The sequence below is a fragment of the Loxodonta africana genome, chromosome 24 (genome assembly GCF_030014295.1).
Source record: "Loxodonta africana isolate mLoxAfr1 chromosome 24, mLoxAfr1.hap2, whole genome shotgun sequence".
Taxonomy (NCBI): domain Eukaryota; kingdom Metazoa; phylum Chordata; class Mammalia; order Proboscidea; family Elephantidae; genus Loxodonta; species Loxodonta africana.
Genome location: NC_087365.1, coordinates 27,445,183 through 27,470,584, shown reverse-complemented (window position 1 = coordinate 27,470,584; position 25,402 = coordinate 27,445,183). Strand labels below are relative to the sequence as shown.

At 40.5% G+C, this 25,402-nt stretch overlaps 1 protein-coding gene across 2 annotated transcripts in view; it reads left to right on the top strand.

Annotated features, from left to right (window-relative positions):
- EBF4 (EBF family member 4) overlaps positions 1-25,402 on the top strand; it is a 59,656-nt gene that overhangs the window by 10,752 nt on the left and 23,502 nt on the right. For both annotated transcript variants that reach the window (XM_064275866.1, XM_064275867.1), the window contains exons 2-6: positions 1,064-1,220; positions 1,442-1,505; positions 1,698-1,753; positions 3,683-3,756; positions 4,803-4,871. In XM_064275866.1, coding sequence (XP_064131936.1) covers positions 1,064-1,220; positions 1,442-1,505; positions 1,698-1,753; positions 3,683-3,756; positions 4,803-4,871 — 420 coding nt within the window. The remainder of the gene's footprint in view (positions 1-1,063; positions 1,221-1,441; positions 1,506-1,697; positions 1,754-3,682; positions 3,757-4,802; positions 4,872-25,402) is intronic.

Sequence of the window (25,402 nt, the reverse complement as noted above, 5' to 3'; positions counted from 1 at the left end):
GCACCTACTACTTAGTCTTATGTTACAGCTCTGTATCTGTCTTACCTCCCCTTCCAGGCATCTACCTCCAGCCCCCCTGATTGCTTAGTAAGTCATTGGAGTTCAGGAAATATTTGTGGAATAGGGCCTTGCTTCTTCTCTTCCTTCTGTCTTCACTCTGGCCTTGCTTCTGGGAATGGTTTCTCATGAGCCAGGAGAAAGCCCTGGGCAAAGCAGAATAGAAGGTCCTCCTGCCCAAGGGAGACAATGGTTGTCTTCCCCCAAGTCTTTTGGAGGGTCCTCTATACCTGTGAATGGCGCAGTGGTTAAGTGCAACAGCTGTTAGCTGAAAGGTTGGCAGTTCAAATCCACCAGCCGCTCTTTGGAAACTCTATGGGGAGGTTCTACTCTGTCCTATAGGGTCGCTATGAGTCGGAATCGACTTGACAGCAATGGGTTTGGTTTTGGTTTGATTCTTTACCTAGGGAGGGTCTTCCCTACATCCAGTCATAGCCCCGGGTACAGGTTATATAGACTAGTGGCCCTGAGCCAACTTAACGTCTCTGAGAGCTTGGTGGACATCATCATTGCCTAGGCCACACCACAGGCTTATGGAAATCTCAGCCTTGGCTGGGGCACAGTGGGATATTTGTTCCAGTAACCTTTAGCTACTCCTTGGTGCCCTAAAAGTATGCGATGGGCAGTCACAGAAGCCTCTGGTCAGCAAGAAATGAGAACATGAACTGATGGATTGCTTCATCCATTTGGTTTTGGAGATCAGCCTTTCCAAATATGAGACCCAGGAGAAAGGCTTGGGAAAGGGCCTGGCAGGGATGCCTCCCTTGCCGCTACCTATTGTAGCTCTGTTCCCAAGGGAGCGGGTGGGAGTGACCTTGGTCCTGGGAGGTCTCTGGCTGGAATTGAGATGGCGCTGGCCAGGGTGAAAAGGGCCTGTCTAGTTTGATTTCTTGCCCAAACTCTTCACATGTCAGAGCTAAGTCTGGGCCAGCCCCCTACCTGGCCAGAGGCTTGGGGATCTTCCTCAACAGAGAGGGTGGTTTTCCAGCTCCTTTCCTCCTCACAGTGGCGTGGGCCTGGCACGAGCACATTTTGAGAAGCAGCCCCCCTCCAACCTCAGGAAATCCAACTTCTTCCACTTTGTGCTGGCCATGTATGACCGGCAGGGGCAGCCCGTGGAGGTGGAGCGCACAGCCTTCATTGACTTCGTGGAGAAGGACCGAGTGAGAGGCTCGTGGGCTTGCTGGGACGGAGCACAGGGTGGGATGGGAGGGCTTGAGGGACCCCCTTCCACTAGGCCAGGTGAATGGATAGACGCATGGATGGGTGGAGAAGGGTGGGTGAACGGAGGGAAGAAGGGCGGGCTAGGGAGGAGGGTGTGGGGTGGCGGAGGATGGAGGGTCACAGGGAGCACCTGAGCATCCTCTGCATCTTGTCCCTACAGGAGCATGGAGCCGAGAAGACAAACAATGGGATCCATTACCGCCTCCGGCTGGTGTACAACAACGGTGAGTGGAGCCCACTGCCCCTCCCACTGACCCAGAGGAAACCTGGCTACCTGGTGTGACACATAATGTCCCCGTGGTCAGGGGTGAGGAGGCCCCCTGGGGTGCCAGGTGGGTACGGTGGGGAGTGTGGTCCAGCCCTCAGAGGCCACAGATCTTCCCACACAACAAGCCCTCTCCACCTTCCCCCGCTAGGACTTCGGACAGAACAAGACCTCTATGTGCGCCTCATCGATTCCATGTCCAAACAGGTAAGCCACCTTGGGGGATGCTCAGGCCCATCCTGCCCTCTGCTTGGACTCCAGGCTCCAGGGTCGGGGCGGGGGAGCACCCCTGATCCGAGTGTGCATTCTTGTCCCTGCCTTCGTCTCCCCTGTGCCCTCCATCCCCACCAATCTAGCTCCCACCCATTCCTGCCCCAGCCCACAGCAGGAGGATATGTGGCTCTTGCCCTTTAGATTAGAAACACACAGCATTTGAGCAAAGACCCTGTGTTAGCTTGTGTTCCCTAAAAGCCAGCCAGAGATGGGGATTCAGGTGCACATGGTTTATTGGGGTGGGCTGGAGTGCTCTCAGGAAAAGAAGAGTGGGGGAAGCGGGACAGGGCAGGGGAAGGGGCTGAGCAAGGGTATGATCTCAGTTGGAGTCTAGCCTCTGTGAGAATTCTGGAGAAGGAGTTGTATTACAGTCATCCCCCTTGGGGAAAGGAATCCAGTCTTTGGCTGGGGACCACTCCTAAGGGGAGGGTATACCTCCAAGACATTTCAGACAGGGCAGCCCCCATCTGCTGAGAGCAGTTCTCAAGAGAAAGCTCTTAGCAGCCCATGCTAAGTGCAGCTGAGAGGTGGGTGCCCTGGTCCCGTACGGGAATCTGAGTGGGGCCCCAAAAGCTTCTACTACAGACCCTCATCACCTTGATGATGAGGAAAATCCAAAGAAGGAGGCCCGGGGGGGCCAGCTCTCAAAAGGAGGAGAAATCACAGTGGTCTGGGATGGTCTTAGGGACAGTCAGAGCTTCTTGCTTGCTTCCTCTCTTCCTTCCTTCCTTCTCAAGCATTTATGGAGCACTACAGTGTGCCAAGCACAGCCTAAGGAGTTCTGGGAAATTGAAACCTGAGTAAGACCTAATGGATTCTGCCCAGGCAGGGCCCCAAATCTCAGGGCTTTTCAGGGAAGTTGCACATGCTGGTAAGGAGGGGGGTTGGGTCTCCAATGGGCCAGATTAGCCGTCCTGGAATGAGAGGCAGGGTCTCCTGGCAGCCTCTCCCCAACCCCAGCACAAGGGAAGAAATGGTTTGTTTTCAGAAAAGCTGCGGTCTCTGTGGGGAGGGCAAGTCCAGGGAGAAAATTCTTGCTATTAATTGCCCTCGAGTCAGCCCTTACTCATGGCAACCCCATGTGTGCAGGGTAGTACTGTGCTCCACAGGGTTTTCAAAGCTGTGACCTTTCAGAAGCATCGCCAGGCCTGTCTTCCAATGCATCTTTGGCTGGGTTCGAACCACCAGCCTTTTGGCTAGTATTCGAGCACTTAATCATTTGTGCCATGCAGAGACACAAATAGGAGAAGGCTGGGAGGCCCAGGGGATTATAAACTGGGAAGTTCAATTCGCAGTTTAGGAAGCTAACTCCTTTCTTCAGAGCAGAAAGTGGAGGCTGGAAAGCCCATAAAGAGGCTGATCCACAGTCCAAAAGGGAGGTGCTGGCCTGGGCTGAGGTGATGGGAAGGAAGAAAGAAGTAGTGGGAGCTCTAGGGACTGATTAGCTGCCAGGGACAGCCGAAAGGGACCACACTTGTGAGCAGGAGGCAGAGGTCCACTAGGGACATGGAAATAGCCTGCACACACAGGAGGACGCTTGGGTGAGGGGAGGAGCATGATGCAGGGTGGGAATAGGAGGGTGTTCACCCCACCAACAACTCTGACCTTGGTGATTGTGATCTGGGAACCTCTTTGTGCCCACGCAGAGCTGCCCCTGGAAGGAGCTACCTGCAGACAAACAGAATCTGCAGACCATGTGCCACTCTTGCCCGCAGTGGCAGTGGTCCTGGTTTAAGGAGAGAGCTCCAAGCTCCTGCTTTGCTCTCTTGGGCCACCACAGCAAGCTGAAAGGCATAATCGTCCCCTGGGGCAGGGCTTCCCCTAGGCTCATCCACTCGAGCCCATGCACTTCCCCCTTCCCAGGCTATCATCTATGAGGGGCAGGACAAGAACCCAGAGATGTGCCGAGTCCTGCTCACCCACGAGATCATGTGCAGGTGAGATGGGCTGGGTCACGGGTTTAGAAGGAGGGAGGGATCACCTCATCACTTTGCCAAGATGTTGCCAAGGACTCCCACAGGCCCTGCGCCCTGTGCCTCTGCTCCTTGCTGCTCCCTGGGGAAGACTGGGCACAGGAGAGAAGTAAGCCCCTGGGCATAGCGCTGGCAGAGGCCAGGGTCCTTGAGGCCCCATTAGCCTGGCCTGTTTATGTGGCTTCTCCAAGTGTTGTTGTAAGAGAGACCTCCTGCTGATACTGTTAAACTTCACTAATAAAGCTCGGGGGAGGGGCTCACTGGGGAGGTGGAGGCAGGGCTTGAGCCAAGTGACACCCCAGGGCCGCTGCCTACAGGGATTAGCTCAGAAGCAGGAGGAAGGAAGCTGCTGCTTCCCATGTGAACCTCAGTGCACAGAGAAGGTGGGCAGCTCCGGGGGGACACAGCTCTTGGCTCCCTCATCCCCATCACCCCAGAGTTTTGCAGGGCCTCCCCAGCACACAGGAGCCTCAGAGGCAGCTCCTTATGCGTAGAAAAGAGAAGAGTGTTCTTGAATGTGTGGTTGGGACTGTGTCTACCCTTCGAGAGGGTAGTGGCAGGGAGAGGGCATAGGGGCTTCTGGGGTGTTGGTCACATGGTATTTCTCGATCTGGTTACCAGTTACATGGGTGAAATTCCTTTGTGATAAGTCATCAAGCCACCTGCTCTCTTTACTGTGTAGATCATGCTTCAGCGAAAGTGTATAGAGAGAGGCCCTGCAAGTGGCCTGCGGTCTGCCCTCCTGGATCGTCCAGGAGAAACATGCTTTTGGGACAAGGGTTTCCTGGACAACCTTATCTCCAGGGCTGGGCTCTTGAAGTCCCTGTGAGGGACCCTCACTGTCCTTGTCCCCCTGGCCCCAGGATTCTGGACCTTGAGATAGGACATCAGCATCCTTACCCCTGGCTGCCCTGGTGAAAGGCTAACCCCCTTTTCACATACACACACACACAGAATAATCTCTTCTTCATTGCCTTCCTTCTTTCCCTCCTTCCTCATCCTACCTTTAGTCGGTGCTGTGACCGGAAGAGCTGTGGCAACCGGAATGAGACACCCTCAGACCCCGTCATTATTGACAGGTACAACTGGGGGAGTGAGCCAGGCTGGGAGCTGCAGGGCCCAGGTCAGCTGGGTTCAGCTACAGAGCACAGTGGCTCCAGGGAGGAGCTGAGCTGCCCACCATCCACCAGGGCCCCATGTTGGTGGGCCCTGAATGGAGGGAAACTGTCAGGGACCAGGGAGCAAACAGCCATGGCCCCCTGAGGGAGGCCCCTGGTGGCAAACTTTCTGGCCTGGGTTTAGAAGCTGCATCCCCTGATGGGGGAGCTCTGAGAAGGCAAGGGATTGGAGAAGGTCATTTGAGGGGCGGGAGTACGGAGAGAGGCTGGGGAGGCAGGGAAAGCTGGGTTCTAGTTTTGGTACCATCACCGGACACTGTTAGACGTGACTTTTCTGAATGCCCACTTCCTTCATTTGAAAAGGGGAGAAATAGTTGACAGGTTTCAATCATAGGACTCTCAAGATGATGCATGTGAAAATGCATTGTCCCACCAGAATTTTTTTAAGTTATTTCTTTTTGAATAGGAGGTTCATATACAAAGTACAAAATTGCAAAGGTACAAAAGAGTAAGTGAAAAGGAAGCCAGCCTCCCACTCCTATGTGTAGCATACTGTACACACTCTTTCAAAAAACAACAACAACAAACCAAACCCAATGCTGTGGAGTCCATTCCTGCTCACAGAGACCCCGTGTGTTACAGAGTAGAACTGCTCCAAAGGGTTTTCTTGGCTGTCATCTTAACAGAAACAGACTGCCAGACCTTTATTCCTCAGCACTGCTGGGTGGGTTCCAACCACCAAGCTTTAGGTTAGTAGTTAAGCACAAACCACGTGTGCCAACTAAGGACCTTCTACGCATTCTTTTACACCTTACTTTTTTTGGGTAACAATATATCTTAGAGACCATTCCGTATTAGAACATAAGCCACTGTCTTATCCTTTTAATAGATAAAACACATGGTTCAAAAATTGAAGAAATTTAAAAGGATTTACAGCAAAAACACCTCTGCTTCCCCCCCATCCATTCCCCTCCAAATAAGCAGCCTTTGTTACTGCTTCCTTGTGTGTTCTTTCTGAGATCGTCTATGCATATACAAGAAAATACAGACATATATTATTTTTGTACCCCTTACCTTTATTTTGGAAACCCTGGTGGCGTAGTGGTTAAGTGCTACAGCTGCTAACCATAAGGGTCGGCAGTTCGAATCCGCCAGGCACTCCTTGGAAACTCTGTGGGGCAGTTCTACTCTGTCCTATAAGGTCACTATGAGTTGGAATCGACTCGATGGCACTGGGTTTGTTTTTTGGTTACTTTTATTTTTGTAAAAATGGTGACATGCTAAACACACTTTGAACACCTTTCTTTTTTCACTAAACAGTATGCATCTGGAAGCTCAATTTCAATCAGGACACAAGGAGTCTTTTTCTTTTTTATGTATATGGTATGGATGGACCATAATTTCTTGAAAGAGTCTCCAATTGATAGGAGTTTTGGCTGTTTTCTTTCTTTTCAAGGATAAACAATGCTGCCATGAATAACTTTGTCATTTCAAGTACATGTGAATTTATCTCCTAGAAGTAGAACTGATTGGTGAGAGGATACATGTATTTGTGATTTTGATAGTTAATGCCAGTTTGCTTTCTGGAAAGGTGATACCCATTGACATTACTACCAGCAACTGTAAGAATGTCTCTTCCCACACTCTGGCCAATTAAGTGGTTTATTCATTCATTCAACAAATAATTTTTGAGCATCTGCTTTGTGCCAGGGTCTATTCTATATGCTGAGAACTCTGCAGTGACCAAAATGCATAAATGGCCTTGTGTTTATGTGCTTACTGTCTAGTAGAGGAAGGAGATGGGCATAAGTTAATTAAGTGAATAAAATGTACAGAACGTTAGATGGTGATGAGGGCAAAGGAGAAAAATAAAACCGTGAAGGGAGATTAGGAAGTGCTAGAGAAGGGTGTATTACAATTTTAGATAAAGTGCTTAAAGAGCCCCTCATTTACCTGAGGGAAGTGAGTAGTGAGCCGTGTATGTACCTGGGGGAAGATTTTGTTGCTATTGTAAATGATATCTTTTAGTATATTTTCTAATTCTATTGGTATGATAAGCCAAAAACCAAACCTGTTGCCACGAAGCCAATTCTGATGCATGAAGACCCCATGTGTTTCAGGTAGAACTGCTGCATAGGGTCTTCTCGACTAATCTTTATGGGAGCAGATCTCCAGGGCTTTCTTCCGAGATGCTGCTGGGTGGGTTTGAACCACCAATATTTAGGTTAGTAGTCAAGTGCAAATTGTTAGTGCCAGCCAGGGACTCTATATTGGTACCATAGAGAAATGCAATTGATTTTGGCCTGTGGATCTTTGTCTTTAGATTTGTTTTGTTTTCCACATAGCCATTATTTGCAGACATGACTCTTCTTCCTAGTCAATCCTTAAACATTTTGTTTCTTTTTCTTGTTTTATTGCACTAGCTAGGACCTCAGGTACAGCCTTGAATAGAAGCAGCGGTAATGAGTATTCCTATCTTGCCTTGATTTTAAAGAAAATGCTTCCAATATTGCACTATTAAGAGTATTGTTAACTTTATTTGGTAGCTGTGCTTTCTCGTCTTGCTTTTTCTTAGATTAAGAAAGTTTGCTAAGAGTTTAGTTTTGTCTTGCTTTTGTTGTTTTGTTTTTAAATCATGAATGGATATTGAATTTCATATGTTGCTTTTCTCTCCATGGATTAAGACAACCATATAGCTTTTCTCCTTTAATTTATGAATGTACTGAATTACACTGATGGGTTTTCTACTGCAGAGTTACTCCTGGTAGAAAGCTAACTTGATGATGGTCTGTTTCACGTGCTGCAGGATTGGGTTTGTTAATAATTTGTTTATGGTTTTCGCATTTATTCCATCAGTGATTGGCTTGTATTTTTCTTTAAAAAAATTTTTTTTTCTTGTAATGTCCTTGCATGAATTTAACATCAGTGTTATACCAGCTTCAATAATTGGATGGTCATGTTCTGTCTTTTACTGTTCATTGGACTAGTTTGCATTAGTTTGGAATGGTTTGTTCCTGGAAAGCTTTTTAGGATTTTCTTTGAGGGTGTGTGTGTGGGAGGGGGAGATTTGTATAGATGAATCGTGTGTTTTAATCCATTCTGCCTCTCTCAGTCTCTTTATTGGTGCAGTTAGTCTATTTGCATTCAGCATAATCATGGATACGTATGAATTTAGTGCTCTCATTTTGATGTCTTTTTTTGTGTTGTTGACAGTTTCTTTTTCCCACTTAACTTTTTGTGCCAAGTAGTTTATCTTTATATATCACCTTTTCCTCATATTCGTTGTTGTTGATTTTGTTTCTGCTGAGTCTCTATTTTTTTCTTGTATTTTATTTTGATGAGTAGGATAGTTTGTCTCCTTTGTGGTTACCTTAATATTCACCCCAATTTTTCTAAATTTAAACCTAATTTTTATTTCTTTGTATCACCTTGTCTTCCTCTCCATATGAGAGATCTACGACTACATTTCTCAGTCCCTTTTTATTGTTTTAATGTTATCTTCCTTTACATAATAACATCACTGTTTCCCTGTTTTGAGCATTTTTTTATCTTGATTTATTTTTGTGATTTCGCTGTCTGGGTTGACATCTGATTGCTCTGTCCAGTGTTCTAGTCTTGGGTTGATACCTGATATTATTGATCTTCTAACCAAAGAACTCCCTTTAGGATTTCTTGTAGTTTTGGTTTGGTCTTTATGAATTCCCTAAACTTCTGTTTATCTGCAAACATCCTAATTTCACCTTCATATTTAAGAGACAGTTTTGCTGGATATATGCTTCTTGGTTGGAAATTTTTTTCTTTCAATGCTTTGTATAAGTCATCTCACTGCCTTCTTGCCTACATGGTTTCTGCTGAGTAGTCCAAGTCCAAGCTTATTCTTATTGACTCTTCTTTGTAGGTGACTTTTCATTTATCCCTAGCTGCTCTTAAAATTCTCTCTTTATCTTTGGTTTTAGCAAGTTTGATTGTAATATGTCTTGGTGACTTTCATTTAAAATCTGCCTTATGTGGAGTTCGAAGAGCATCTTGGATAGATATCATCTCATCTTTCACAATATCAGGGAAGTTTTCTGCCAACAAATCTTCAACAATTCTCTCTATATTTTCTGTTATCCCTCCCTGTTCTGGTAGTCCAATCACTCGTAGGTTCTTTTGATAGAGTCCCACATGTTTCTTAAGATTTCTTCATTTTTTAAAATTCTTTTATCTGATTTTTCTTCAAATATATTGATGCCAAGTGTTTTATCTTCACGTTCACAAATTTTGCCTTCCACTTGCTCAATTCTGCTCCTCTGACTTTCCATTGCGTTGTCTAATTCTGTAATTTTAGTGTTTATCTTCTGAATTTCTGATTGCTGCCTGTCTATGGATTTTTCCAGCTTATTAGATTTTTTTCATGTTCCTGAATAACCTTTTTAATTTCTTCAACTACTTTATCTGTGTGTTCCTTGGCTTGTTCTGCGTATTGCCTCATTTCCTTCCTGATGTCTTGAAGGGTTCTGTATATTAATCTTTTGTATTCTGCGTCCGGTAATTCCAGGGAAGCACTTTCATCCAGCAGATCCCTTGATTCTTTGTTTTGAGAGCTTGTTGAGGCGATCATGGTCTGTTTCTTTATGTGGCTTGATATTGACTGTTGTCTCCAAGCCATCTATAAGTTATTGTATTAGTTTATGTTTGCTTACTGTATCATAGCTTCTTGCTTTGTTTTGTTTTGATATGCCCAAATGGGTTGCTTGAGTGAGCTAGCTTGATTATTTTTGCCTTTGGAGCTCTGACGTTCTGTCCCCAGATGACTAGAGCTGTTATCAGGTGTATCAGTCTAGGAGTCCATTCAGTTTTCTTGTATGAATTCAACTCAGGTGTCCAGGTAACTGGTCATCAATGTGTGGTACAGGCTCTGTCCTACAGTCTTAGAGGGGCAGGGGTGATTGGTGTAGGTACTGGTATCTGGTTGCAGCAGGGGGTCACACTCTGAACAAGGCAGGGGACTGAGAATCATCCCTCAAGTGTCTCTGAGGAAAGCATGTCCCTCTTCCCTAGAACATACAGGTGGGTGGGTTCTGCAGACAGACCATGGGCACCCAATGTTTTTGGTTGTAAGGACTGGGAAGTAGTCATCCTTGGACTCCTATCGCTGGTGGCTGAGTGACCTGAGTGGAGCCACCAGTCCTTATGCCCCTGATGTGGGTAGGTGAGGACCCTGTTTAATAGGCAAAGCAGTGTCAAACATCAAACACCCACCTCTCCACCGCACAGCTGAAACAGTTGTAGTCTGCCAGCATGGGCCTTTTCTCCTGAAATAGACCCACACAGGTCCAGGCAGGGGGGAAGGGTACTCAAAGTCCATCGACCATTTATGCGTGGACTGGAGCCGCTTCTGTCCTGAGCTCCCCCAGTTAGTGGAGCTGGCAAATTATCTTTTCCCCCAGTTGCAAATTTATTCCTTCTCCAAGGCCAGGAGGATGGCTCTAGTCACTCAACAGGGCCTACATCAGACCCAGGGAAATCAACAGCCACTGAAGCCAGCTTAGGGGTGGGGCGCGTAGTAAAATATACGCAAATACTTAGCTTTTGCCGAGAGCGCTGTTCTCTGGTTCCAGAGGTGTGAGTACGCCGTGTGGCTGACTGCTTTTCCCTGAGGAAACTGCAGCCAAACGCTACCACCAGTCCGCTGCAGCCACTCCCGGCAATGATGCCTGAGGGTTCCCGGCGATTCAGGTCCGGTAACTCCTCTCCACTTCCGAACCATCTCTTCCTTCCTCTGCTGCTCATTTCGTTTTCTAACTTTGCCTTTGATGTTCGGGGCTCCTAGCTTGTCATAAATATACTCGTTTCACTTGTTTTTTCAGGTCTTTGTTGTAAGAGGGCTTGCTGGAAGCGTCTGTCTATTCCGCCATCTCGGGCCGGCCTCGAGGGGGAGATTTTTAAACCATAGATTCAATTGTTTTAATGATTGTAGGACTATTTGGGCTTCCTATATCTTCTTGATTCTGTTTAGATGAGTTATATTTTTGAGGAATTTGTACATTGTATCTATGTTTTCAAATTCATTTCCGTAAAGTTGTTCATAGTATTCTTTTATCTTTTTTTTTCTAATTTCTGCTGTATCTTTAGCTGTGTCCCTTTTTGATTCCTGATATTAATTGTTTATATCTTATCTTTTTCCTTGATAAGTCTGGCCAGAGTTTTGTCCCTTTCCTTAGCCCTTTTTAAAAACCAACTTTTAGCTTGGTTCATCTATTTCTATTGTGTATTAGTTTTGCATTATATTAATGGTCTGTGTTTATCTTTATTATCTCCCTCTTCTTCCTTTTTGGTTTATTTGTTCTTTATTTCTACCTTCTTAAGTGGGATGCTTAGCTCATTAATTTTTAACCCTTCTTGTTTACTAATATAATTTAAGGCTATGACATTTCCATAAAGTCCTGCTTTTCCTATATCTTACATTTTTGTACCTCATATTTTCATTATCACTCAGTTTCAAGTACTGGAGTTTCTGTTATGATTTCTCCTTTAACATATGGGCTATTTAGAGCTGTGCGTTTTTATTCTTTTTAAAAATAGCTTTATTTAAGTATAATTGACATACAATAAAATGCACGTATTTAAAGTATATCATTGAAAAACTTTGTTATATGTATACACTTACCAAACCATGACCACAAAGTAGTAAACATATCCTTCAGCACTACCGCCCAAACTTTCCTCATAAGCCTTTGCAATCCCTCCCTCTCTCCTCTTGTCACTGTAGACTAGTTTGCATTTTCTAGAGTTTTATATAAAAGAATCACACGCTATGTACTATTTTTTTGTCTAGCTTCTTTCACTCAATATAATTTTTTTCACTCTGATTCATCCATCTGGGAGCATACATCAGTAGTTTATTTCTTTTTATTTCTCAGTAGTATCCCCTTGTATGGACATACCAAAAAGTGTTTATCCATTCATTTGTTGAGAGATATTTGGGTTGTTTTCAGTTTTGGGTTATTACAAATAAAGCTTTATAAACATCTGTATACAAGTTTTTGTATACTTTCATTTCCTTTGAATAAATAACTAGAAGTGGAATTGTTGGATCATATATTATTAAATGTTATAAGAAACAGCCAAAAATGTTTTTCAATGTGATTATACCATTTTACATTCTCATCAGGAATATCTGAGAGTTGTAGTTCCCCACATCCTTGTCAACATTTGGTATGGTCTGTCTTTAATTTTAGCCATTCTAACAGATGTGTAGTGGTATCTCACTGTGATTTTATTTTGCATACCCCTAGTGACTAATGAGGAGCCCTGGTGGCACAGTGGTTAAGATTCAGCTGCTAACCAAAAAGTCAGCTGCTGGAATCCACCAGCCACTCCTGGGAAACCCTATGGGGCAGTTCTACTCTGTCCTATAGGGTCTCTATGAGTCAGAATCAACTCGACAGCAACACATTTGGGTTTTGAAATGACTAATGATGTTGAGCATCTTTTCATGTGCTTATTTGCTACCTATATATCTTCTTCGGTGAAGTGTCTGTTCAAATCTCCCGCTTCCCTGTTTTTTAATTGGGTTGTTTCTTTTTGAGTTTTGAAAGTTCTTTATATACTGTGGATACAAGTCCTTTATCAGATATAAAACCTGTTGCCATTGAGTCGATTCTGACTCATAGCAACCCTATATGACACAGTAGAACTGCCCCACAGGGTTTCCAAGGCTGTAATCTTTAAGGAAGCAGACTGCCACGTCTTTCTCCCACAGAGCGGCTGGTGGTTTCCAACCTCCAACTTTTCAGTTAGCAGGAGAGCACTTAACCACTGAGCCACCAGGGCATGCTTTGCAAAAATTTTCTCCCACTCAATAACTTGTCTTTTCATTGTCTTAAATGTGTCTTTTTAAGCATTTGAGTTTTTCATTTTGATGAAGTTTAATTTATCGATTTTTTCTTTTGTGGATTGTGTTTTCGGTGTTGTACCTTAGAAATCTTTGCCTAACCTAAGATCGCAAAAATTTTCCCCTATGTTTTCTTCTAGAAGTTTTGTAACTTTAGGTTTTATATTTAGGTCTGTGATCCGTTTTGGGGTCAGTTTTTGCATATACATAGATTCAATTTTTCCAGCACCATTTTTTTTTTTTTTTTTTTTAGTTTTTCTTTCTTCGCTGCATTGCCTTTGCTCCTTTGTCAAAAATCATTTGCCCGTATGTGTTTGGGTTTATTTCTTAACCCTCTGTTGTGTTCCATTGATCTTTTAGTCTATCTTTATGCCAAACCACACTGTTTTGATTATCGTAGCTTTATAATGATTCTTGAAATCAGGTAGTATAAGTCCTCCAACTTTGTTCTTTTTTACCAAAATTGTTTTGACTATTCTAGGTCCTTTGCATTTCCATCTGGATTTTGGGATCAGCTTGTCAATTTCCACAAAGTAGCCCACTGGAAGTTTGATTATGTTGAATCTACAGGTCAATTTGGGGAAAATTGACATCTTAACAATATTGAGTCTTCCAACCTGTGAATAAGGTATATCTCTTTGTTTAGGTCTCAGTTAATCTCCCTCATCAATATTTTATAGATTTCGATGTACAGATCTTTCACGCTTTTGTGAGATTTTTCCCTAAGTGTTTTATATTCTGCCGATATTGTAAATGCTATTTTACATTTCTAGTTCTAATTGTTTGTTTCTATTATACGTAAATGCAGATAATTTTTGCATCTTGCTCTTGTATCCTGCAGCCATACCAAACTCCGTCTAGTAGCTCTTTTAGATTCCATTGGATTTTCCACATAGACAATCACGTTGTCTGCAAATAAAGATAGTTTTATTTCTTCTTTTCTGATCTAGATGTCTTTATTTATTTTTCTTACCTGATTGTACTGTCTGGAACTTTCAGTAGAGTGCTGAATAGTAGTGGTGGGAACAGACATCTGTCTTGTTCCTCATGTTAGGGGGAAAACATTCGGTCTTTCACTTATGTACAATGTTACTTGTAAGTTTTCCATAGGTGCCTTTATCAGGTGGAGGAAGTCCCCTTCTATTTTCAGTGTGCTGAGAGTTTTTATCAGGAATGTATTTATATTAGATTTTGTCAAATGCTTTTTCTGTACATATTGAGATGATCATGGTTTTGTTTTTGTTTTTTAGTTTGTTAATATGGTGAATTACGTTGACTGCATTTCTAATGTTAAACCATCCCTGCTTTCCCTGGATAAACCCCATTTAGTCATGATGCACTACTTTTTTAAGATCCTGTTGGTTTCAATTTGCTAAAATTTTGTTTAGAATTTTTACATCTATGTTCATGTTGAATGTTTGTCTCTAGTTTTCTTCTAATTCCTTTGTCTGGTTTCAGTATTAGAGTAATGATGGCTTCATAGAATGAATTGAGAAGTATTCCTCCTTTTCAATTTATTCAAAGAGTTTGCGCAGAATTGGTATTATTTCTTCCTTAATTTTTTGATGGAATTCATCAGTGAAGCCATCTGAGCCTGGGGTTTTCTTCGTGGGAAGGTTTTTAAAAGTAAAATTTCAATGTCTTTAATATATATAGGAGGTCATCTATTTCTTCCTGAGTAAGCTTTAGTAATTTGTATCTTTCAAGGAAGTTGTCCATTTCTTCTAAGTTGTCAAATTTTTTGGCAGAAAATTTTCATAATATTCCTTATAACCCTTTTAATATCTGTGGACTCTGTAGTGATGTCACCTTTCTCATTCCTGACATCGGTAAATTGTTTTTTCCCTCTTTTTCCTGATCAGTCTGGCTGCAGGTTAATCAACTTTATTGATCTTCTGGAAAAACCAGCTTTTGGTTTCACTGATTTTCTCCGTTGTTTTTCTGTTTTCTATTTTATTGATTGACGCTTTGATCTTTATTATTTCCGTTCTTCTGTTTGCTTTGGGTTTAATCTCCTCTCCTTTTTCAAGTTTTATAAGGTGAAAGCTGAGGTCATTGATTTGAGACCTTTCTTTTTCATCTAAAATAGGCTTTTAGTGCTTTACATTTTCCCCGAGTACTTGCTTCAGTGGCATGCCACAAATTCTGATATGTTGTGATTTCATTTTCATTCAGTTTAAAATTATCCCTAATTTTGATTTATTCTTTAACCCATGAGTTATTTAGAAATGTCTTATTTAGTTTCCAGAATTTTGAGGATTCTCCTAGGATCGTTCCACTATCGATTTCGAATTTAATTCTATTGTGGTCACACTACATACACTTTGCATGACTTGAATTCTTTTCAATTTATTGAGACTTGCTTTATGGCTCAGAATATGGACTCTCTTGGTAAATATTTTATATGCACTTATGTGTGTTCTGTTATTGGTGGATGGAGTGTCCTATAAATATCAAACAGGTCAAGATAGTTGATAGTGTTGTTCGACTCTAATATATTCTTTCTATTATCTGCCTACTGGTGGTGCGGTGGATAAAAGCTCGGCTGCTGACTGAAAGGCTGGCAATTTGAACCCTCCAGCTGCTCCACAGGAGAAAGATGTGGCACTCTGGTTCCATAAAGATTACAGCCTTGGAAACTTTATGGGGCAGGTCTACTCTGTCCTATTCGGTTGCTAGGAGTTGGAATCAACTCGACTGCAGTGGGTTTGGGTTTTGGGTTTTTTTTTTTTTTTCTTTATTGCACTTTAGGTGAAGATTTACAGAACAAACCCATTTCTCATTAAACAGTTAGTATAGAGTGGGCAGCTCCTGTCTGGAGGGGAGATGAGAAGGCAGAGGGAGACAGAAGCTGGCTGAATGGACATGGAAACACAGGGAGGAGAGAAGCAGTGTGCTGTCTCATTAGGGGGAGAGCAACTAAGAGTATATAGCAAGGTGTATATAAATTTTAGTATGAGAGACTGACTTGATTTGTAAACTTTCACTTAAAGCACAATCAAAATTTAAAAAAAGCAGTTAGTACACATATTGTTTTATGACATTGGTTAATAACCCCACAGCACGTCAATACTCTCCCTTCTTGACCTTGGGTTTCCTATTACTAGCTATCCTTTCCTCTCTTGCCTTCCAGTCCTTGCCCCTGGGCTGATGTGCCCATTTAGTCTCATTTTGCATGATGGGCCCGTGTAATCTTTGGCTGAAGGGTGAACCTTGGGAGTGACTTCATTACTGAGCTAAAAGGGCGTCTGGCAGCTGTACTCTCAGGGTTTCTCCAGTCTCTGTCAGGCCGGTAAATCTGTTCTTTTTTTGTGAATTAGAATTTTGTTCTACATTTTTCTCCAGCTCTGTCCGGGACCTCTGTTGTGATCCCTGTCAGAGCAGTCAGTGGTGGTAACCAGGCATCATCTAGTTGTACTGGGTTCAGTCTGGTGGAGGCTGTGGTAGTTGTGGTTGGGTTTTGGTTTTATATTCTGTTGTTGAGAGAGGGAGTATTGAAATAACTGGCTAAAATAGTGGATTTGTCTATATCACTTTAAGTTATCAGTTTTTGCTTCATGTTATTTGAAGGTCTGTTATTAGGTACATAGATATTGAGGATTATTGTGTCCTAGTGTTTTTGTTTAGTGTTTAACTGACCCCTTTATTCTTATGAAATAACCTTATTTATCCCTGGTAATATTCTTTGCTGTGAAATATGCTTTGCCTGATATTAATGTAGTCAGTCCAGATTTCTTTTGACTAGTATTAACATGATATATCTTCCCACCCTTTAATTTTTAATCTATGTTTATCATTATATTTCAAATGTGTTTCTTGTGAGGAGCCCTGGTGGCACAGTAGTTAAGCATTCGGCTACTAACCAAAAGCTCTGAGGTTTGAACCCACCAGGTGCTCCACCAGAGAAAATGTGGCAGTCTGCTTCTGTAAAAATTACAGCCTTAGAAACCCTATGAGGCAGTTCTACTCTGTCCTATAGGGTTGCTATGAGTTGGAATCAACTCGACGGTGATGGGTTTGGTTTTGTAGACAGCATATAATTGGGTCTTATTTTATTTTTTTCCAACCTGATAATCTCTGCCTTTAAATTAGAATGTTTACACCATTTTCATTTAATGTGATTACCGGCATGGTTAGGTTTGAGTCTATCATCTTGATATTTGCTTTCCATTTGTTTTGTCTCTTTTTGTTCTCCTTTTCCTGCCTTTTTTGGATTACTCAGTTATTTTTTATTATCCCGTTTTTCTCCTTTGTTGGCTTATTACCTATAATGCTTTATTTTATTATTTTAATGGTTGCTTTAGGGCTTTTTTTTGTGTGCTTATGGTATACATCTTTAACTTACTGCAATCTATCTTCAAGTGATATTATACCACTTCACATACAGTATGTTAATGTTGTCATACATTTTACCTTTATACATTATAAAACCCACAACACATTGTTATTATTTTCGTTTAAACCATCAATTTTTAAAATAGATTTAAATAATAAGAAAAATATGTATTTACCCATGTAGTTACTATTTCCATTGTTCTTCTTTCCTTTGTGCAGATCCAGATTTCCATCTGATATGTTTTCATTATGCCCGAAGGGCGTTTTTAAACTTTTCTCATAGTATGGATCTGCTGTTGATGAATTCTTTCAAATTTTTTTCTGAAAATGTTTTTATTTCACCTTTATTTTTGAAAGATATTTTCACTGGGTATAAGATTCTAGGTTGACAGTTTTGTTGTTGCTTTTTAAAGATACTGTTCCACTGGCTTCTCTCTTCCATTTTTAATGAGAAATCTAATGTCATACTTATCTTTGTTCATTTGTACATTACATGTCTTTTCTCTCTCTCTCTTTTTTCTCCTTTGATTGCTTGTGCTTTTGGTACCATATCTAAGAAATTGTTGCCTAATCCAAGGTCACAAAAATATACTCCTATGTTTTCTTCTAAGAGTTTTACAGTTTCAGCTCTTATATTTAGGTCTATGATATATTTCGAGTTAATTTTTGCATGTGGTATGAGTGTAGGGGTCCAAACTCATTCTTCTGCATGTCAATATCTAGAAACAACACTATTTGTTAAACAGATTATTAATCCCCCCATTGAATTACCTTGACACCCTTTTCAAAAATCGATTGATCGTAGACGTAAAGGTTTGTTTCTGGAATCTTGATTCTATTCCATTATTTCTATATCTATCCTTATACCAGTACCACGTTGTCTCCACTACTGCACCTTTGTAGTAAATCTTGAAATCAGGAAGTATGAGCCCTCTAACTTTGTGTTTTTTTTCCCCTAGGTTATTTTGGCTATCCTAGGTCTCTTGCATTTCTGTATAAAATTTAGTATCAGTTTGTTAATTTCTACAAAAAAAATTAAGGCATCTGGGATTTTGATAGGAATTGCATTGAATCTATGTGGAATTTGGGGAGTATTGCCATCTTCCAGTTAATGAGCATGGGATTTTTTTTTCTATTTATTTAGATCTTCTTTAATTTCTTTCCATTTATACTTATTCCCAAGTATTTTATTAAATGCCTATGCCCAAGTATCTTATTCTTTTTCATGCTATTATAAATGGAATTGTTTTCTTAATTTCATATTTAGAGTATTCATTGCTAGTGTGTAAAAATACTGTATATTTATCTTGCACCCTTTAACCTTACCGAACTTGTTTATTGGTTTTTTAATAGTTTATTAGTAGATTCTTTGCTGTTTTCTATGTTCAAGATTGTGTCATCTGAGAATAGAGATCATTGTATTTCTTCCTCTCCATTCTGGGTGACTTTTATTTCTTTTTCTTGGCTAATTGTCCTGCTAGAACCTCCAGTACAATGTTGAAGAGAAGTGCCAAAATGGACATCCTTGTCTTGTTCCTGATCTTAGGAGGAAAGCATTTGGATTTTTCATAGATGCCTTTTATCCGATTGAGCAAGTTGCTTTCTATTCCTAGTTTATTGAGAGTTATTATCATGAAAGGGTATTGGATTTTTGTCAAATGTTTTTTCTGCAACTATTGAGGTAATTGTGTGAAGTTTTTTTTCTTTATTCATATGGTGTATTAGATTGATTGATTTTCAAATATTAAATCGACCATGAATCCCTAGGATAAATTCCATTTGGTCATGCTGTATAACCCTTTTTATAGCTTGCTGGACTTGGTAGTTTTTTGAGGATTTTTGTGTCTATATTCATAAGGAATATTAGTCTATAGTTTTCTTGTGATTTCCTTGTCTAGTTTTGATATCAGTGTAATACTGGTCTCATAGAATGTTTGTGGAAGAATTCGTAAAGGATTAGTATTAATTCTTCTTTGAACATTTGGTGGAATTAACCAGCAAAGCCATCTAGGCCTGGGCTTTTCTTAGTGGAAGCTTTTATGTTACTAATTTAATTTCTTTTCTTGTTATAAATGTTTTCTGCTTCTTTTCGAGTCATTTTTGGTAGTTTGTGTCTTTCTAGGAATTTGTCTAAGGTTATCCAATTTGTTGGTTTACAGTTGTTCATAGTATTCCCTTATAATCCTTTTTATTTCTGTAAAATCAGTAATGATGTTTCTCCTTTCATTCCTAATTTTAGTAATCTGAGCCTTTTATTTTTCTTCAACATAACTAAAGATTTGTCAATTCTGTTGATTTTTTCAAAAAGTCAGCTTATAATTTCATTGATTTTCTCCATTGTTTTTCTATTCTCTATTTCTACTCTAAACTTTATTATTTCCTTCTTATTCCTTGCTTTGGGTTTAGTTTCCTTTTTTTTTTCTAGTTTCTCAAGGTGGAAGATTAGGTTATTGAATTGAACTCTTTTTTTCTTTTACGCATTATACAGGTATAAATTTCCCTCTCAGCACTTCATTAGCTGCACCCAAAAATCTAGTTTTGGTATGTTGTGTTTTTATTACCTATTTTTCCTTGTGGTTTCTTCTTTCCTATGGTTTATTTAGGGATGGTTTGCTAATTTCCACATATTTGTGAATTTCAAAATTTCCTTCAGTTATTCATTTCTAATTTAATTCCATTGTGATCAGTTATGGATTGAATTATGCCCCCCAGAAATATGTGTTGTAAATCCTAACCTCTATGCCTGTGGTTATAATCTAATTTGGGAATAGGTTGTGTTTGTTATATTAATGAAGCAGTATTAGTGTAGGGTGTATCTTGAGCCAATCTCTTTTGAGATATAAAAGAGATTAAATGAGCAAGCAGGTGGAGTAAGATAGATGCCAGGACACATGGAGATCTCCAAGGAACCAGGAAGCAGAAGCCGAAGAGACAAGGACGTTCCTCCAGGGCTGACAGACAGAAAGTCTTCCCCTAGAGCCGGCACTTTGAATTCAGATTTCTAGCCTCCTAAACTGTGAGAGAATAAATTTCTGTTTGTTAAAGCCACCCAGTTGTGGTATTTCTGTTATAGCCGCACTAGATAACTAAGACAGATACTTTGTATGATTTTAATCCTTATAAATATATTGAGGCTTTTTTATGACATAACATATGGTATATCTTGGAGAATGTTTCATGTGCACTCAAGAAGAACGTGTATTCTGCTGCTGTTGAGTGGAGTGTTCTGTATATGCCTGTTAGGTCTAGTTGGTTTATAGTGGTATTCAAGTCTTCTCTTTCCTTGTTGATCTTCTGCATTGTAGTTCTTTCCATTATTGAAAATAGGGTATTGAAGTCTCAAAGTATTACATTTGAATTATCTATTTCTGTCTTCAATTCTGTCAGTTTTTGCTGTATGTATTTTGGAGCTCTGTTGTTAGGTGCATATATGTTTATAATTGTTATTTCTTTCTCATGGATTGACACTTTCATGGTTAAAAAATGTCCTTTGTGTCTAGTAAAAATTTTTGTCTTAAAGTCTATTTCGTATGATATTAGTATAGCCATTCCAGCATATAGTGGGCTATTTTTTTTTAATTCATTTTTATTCATTCTGCCACTCTCAGCCTTTTACTTAGAATGTTTAACCCATTTAAATTTAATGTAATTAGTGACAAGGTAGGATTTAAGTGTGCCATTTTGTTGTTTGTTTTCTACATCTTTTTTTTCTCTATTCTTCTATCACTGCCTTTTTGTGTTAAATAAATCTTTCGTCATGCACCATTTTAATTCCTTTGTTGTGTCTTTTACTGTATATTTTTAGTTATATTCTTTGTGGTTGCCCTGGCAGGCTACAATTAACACCTTAGTTTAAAACGATCTAGTTCAGGTGGACACCAACTTAATTTCAATAGTATACAAAAACATGGATCCTATATAGTTCCATTCCTTCTCCTTTCCTTTGTGTTATCATTGCCAATCACATTACATCTTTATATATTATAAGCCCATTAATTATTTTGTGTAGATGTCTTTTTTAATTAGATAGGAAAAGAGTTACCAAAAAAAAAAATACATTTATAATTTATATTTACCTTTGTAGTTACCTTTACCACTGCTCTTTATTTCTTCATGTGGACTTGAGTTACTGTCTAGTGTCCTCTCATTTCAGCCTGAAGGACTCCTTTAGCATTTTTTATAGGGCAGATCTGCTACTGATGGATTCTCTGAGATTTTGTTTATATGGGAATGTTTTAACTTATTCTTTGTTTTTAAAGGATAGGCTTGTTGGATACAGAATTTTTGGTTGACAGTCTTTTTCTTTGAGCACTTTGAATACAGGCATACCTCAGAGATATTGTAGGTTTGGTTCCAGAACACCGCAATAAAGTGAACATCGCAATAAAGTGAGTCACATGAATTTTTTGGTTTCCCAGCACATATAAAAGTTGTGTTTACACTATACTATAGTCTATTAAATGTGCAATAGCATTATGTCTAAAAAATATATATATATACATACCTTAATTAAAAAATACCTTATTGCTAACTGACATCTGAGCCTTCAGCAAGTCACAATCTTTTTGCTAAAGTAGGGTTTTGCCTCGATGTGGATAGCTGCAGATTGATCAGGGTGGTGGTTGCTGAAGGTTGGGGTGGCTGAGACTTCTTAAAATATGACAACAATGAAGTTTGCCACATCGATAGACTCTTCCTTTCATGAAAGATTTCTCTGTAGCATGTGATGCTGTTTGATAGCATTTTGCCCACAGTAGGACTTCTTTCAGAATTGGAACCAATCCTCTCAAACCCTGCTGCTCTTTTATCAACTAAGTTTATGTAATATTCTAAGTCCATTGTTGTCATTTCAGCCGTGCTCACAGCATCTTCACCAGGAGTAGAGCCCATCTCAAGAAACCACTTTCTTTGCTCATCCATAAGAAGCAATTCTTCATCCATTAAAGTTTTATCACAAGAGTGCAGAAATTCAGTCATATCTTCAGACTCCACTTCTAATTCTAGTTCTTTTGTTATTTCTACTACATCTGCGGTTACTTTCTCCACTGAAGTCTTGAGCCCCTCAAAGTCATCCACGAGGGTTGGAATCAACTTCTTCCAAACTGCTGTTAACGTTGATATTTTGATGCCTTCCGTGAATCACCAGTGTTCTTAATGGCATCTAGGATCGTGAATCCTTTCCAGTTTACTTTGCCCAGATCCATCAGAGGTATCAGTATCTACGGCAGCTATAGCCTTACAAAATGTATTTCTTAAGTAATAAGACTTGAAAGTCAAAATTACTCCTTGATCCATGGGCTGCAGAATGGATGCTGTGTTAATAGACATGAAAACAACATTAATCTCCTTGTACATCTCCATCAGAGCTCTTGGGTGACCAGGTGCATTGTCAATGTGCAGTAATATTTTGAAAGGAATCTTTTTTTCTGACCAGTAGGTCTCATCTCAACAGTAAATCATGTTGTAAACAGCTGTGCTGTCATCCAGGCTTTGTTGTTCCATTTATACAGCACAGGCAGAATAAATTTAGCATAATTCTTAAGGGCCCTAGGATTTTCGGAATGGCAAATGAGCATTGGCTTCAGCTTAAAGTCACCAGCTGCATTAGCCCCTAACAAGAGAATCAGCCTGTCCTTTGAAACTTTGAAGCCAGGCGTTGACTTCTTCTCTTTAGCTATGAAAGTCCTAGGTTACATCTCCTTCCAATCTAAGGCTGTTTCATCTGCATTGAAAACCTGTTGTTCCGTGTAGCCACCCTCATCAGTTATCTCAGCTAGAGCTTTTGGAGAACTTGCTGCGGCTTCTACGTCAGCACTGCTGCTTCACCTTGCACTTTTATGTTATGGAGGCGCCTTTTTTCCTTAAATCTCATGAACCAACCTCTGCTAGCTTCAAAATTTCTTCTGCAGCTTTCTCACCTCTCTCAGCCATCATAGAATTGAAGAGAGTTAGAGCCTTGCTCTGGATTAGGCTTTGACTCAAGGGAATGTTGTGACAGGTTTGATCTATCCAGACCACTAAAACTTTCTCCGTATCAGCAATAAGTCTGTTTCACTTTCTTATCGTGCTCAGGTTCACTGGAGTAGCACTTTAATTTCCTTCAAGAACTTTTCCTTTGCATTCCCGACTTGGCTAACTGTTTGGTGCAAGAGGTATGGTTTTTGGCCTATCTCAGCTTTTGACATGCCTTTTTCACTAAACTTAATCATTTCTAGCTCTTGATTTAAAATCAGAGATGTGCTACTCTTCCTTTCCGTTGAACACTTTGAGACCATTGTTGGGTTATGAATTGACCTAATTTCAATGTTGTCGTGTCTCAGGGAATAGGGAAAGCCAATGGGAGAAAGAGAGGCAGGGGAATAGCCAGTCAGGGGAACAGTCAGAACACACGCAGCATTTATTAAGTTTGCCTTCTTATGTGGGCACAGGTCATGGTGCCCCAAAACATTTACAATAGTAACATCAAAGATCACTGATCACAGATCCCCATAACAGATATAATAATAATAATAAAGTTTGAAATATTGTGAGAATTACCAAAATGTGACACAGGGACACGAAATGAGCCCATGCTTTTGGAAAAATGGCGCCGATAGACTTACTCAACACAGGGATGCCACAAACCTTCAATTTGTAAAAAAAGAAAAAAAGTTAGTATCCGCAAAGTACAATAAAACCAGGTATGCCTGTATGTTATCCCACAGACTTTTGACCCCACTGGTTTCTAATACTGTTCTTATTCAAACTCCCTTGTACGTGATGAATTGTGTTTCTCTTACTGGTTTCAAGATTCTTTTTTTTTGTCTTTGTCTTTCAACAGTTTAACTATGATATATCTAGATGTGGATCTCTTTGAGTTCATCTTATCTGGAGTTCACAGAGCTTCTTTGATGTGTGGATTAATGTTTTTCTCAAATTTGGGAAGATTTTGGCCATTTTTTTTTTTAATATTCTTTCTACCCCTTTCCCTTTCTCCTCCCCTTCTGCAACTCCCTTTATGTGTATATTGATACACTTGATGGTGTCTTACAGATCTAAGCCTCTGTTCACCTTTCCTCATTCTTTTTTCTTTCTGTTCTTCATATTGGATAATCTCAATTGACCTATCTTCAGGTTCACTGTTTTTTTTTTTTTTTTTTTCCTTCTTGTTCTGCCAACTAAAATATGCTATTGAGTTCTTTTATGTACATAAAATTTTTATCTCTTTATTGATGCTCTCTATTTGGTGAGATATTGTTCTCATACTTTTCTTCAATTCTTTACACATGCTTTACTTTAGTTCTTTGAACATGTTTAAAATAGCTGATATAATACCTTTGTCTAGCAAGTCTACCATCTGGGCTTCCTCAGGGACAGTCTCTACTGACTGTTTTTTTCCCTCGTGTATGGGCTATATTTTCCTATTCCTTTGAATGTCTCATAATATTTTGTTGAAAACTGGACCTTTAAAATAATCTAATATGGCAACTCTGGAAATTAGAAACTCCTCTCCGAGGTTTGTTGTTGCTGTTTTTACTGCTGCTGTTTATTTAGTGACTTCCCTGGTTAAATACTGTAAAGTCTATATTTCTTGTCGTGCATGGCCACTGAAGTCTATGCTCGGTCAGCTTATTGGTAATCTCATGAATGGACAGAGATTGCCTTAAATGCCTTTAACCAATAAATCTTCCACCCTTTGCCAAGGGGCTGTGTGTGTGTGTGAGCACATGTTGTGTCATACCTTTAGTACTCAGGCAATTTATATTCTGCCTTAGCCTCACTTCCTGCTTGTGCAGTGCCTCAGAGTCAGACAGAGGTGAGAGATTACAGCCTTCTCAGGACTTCTGTAGGCATATACTCAGCCCCACACATGTGCATGGTCATGTTGGAGCTCTTTAAAGCCCCCTGTGGACATCTTGGGAGCCCTCATGATGCAGTGATCAAGAGCACAGCTGCTAACCAAAAGGTTGGCAGTTCAAATCCACCAGCCTCTCCTTGGAAACCCTATTGGGGCAGTTTTACTGTGTTCCATAGGGCTGCTATGAGTTGGAATCAACTCAACGGCAGCAGATATTTTGATTATGGACATTTCATTCCTCAGTTTTTCATTTATATTTTGTGGCCAATCTCTTGTTTGCTCCAACTAGAACTGCTGTCTCTGGAGCTGCAATATCAAACAGTTGCCACTGTTTGTTTTCAACAAATCCCTTGAGAATAGGGTGTTCCCACTGAGCGAGAGCTCAGTTAAGTCAAATGACAAGAAGTCCTACAAATGGAGCTTTTCCAGAGCACTGCCAGA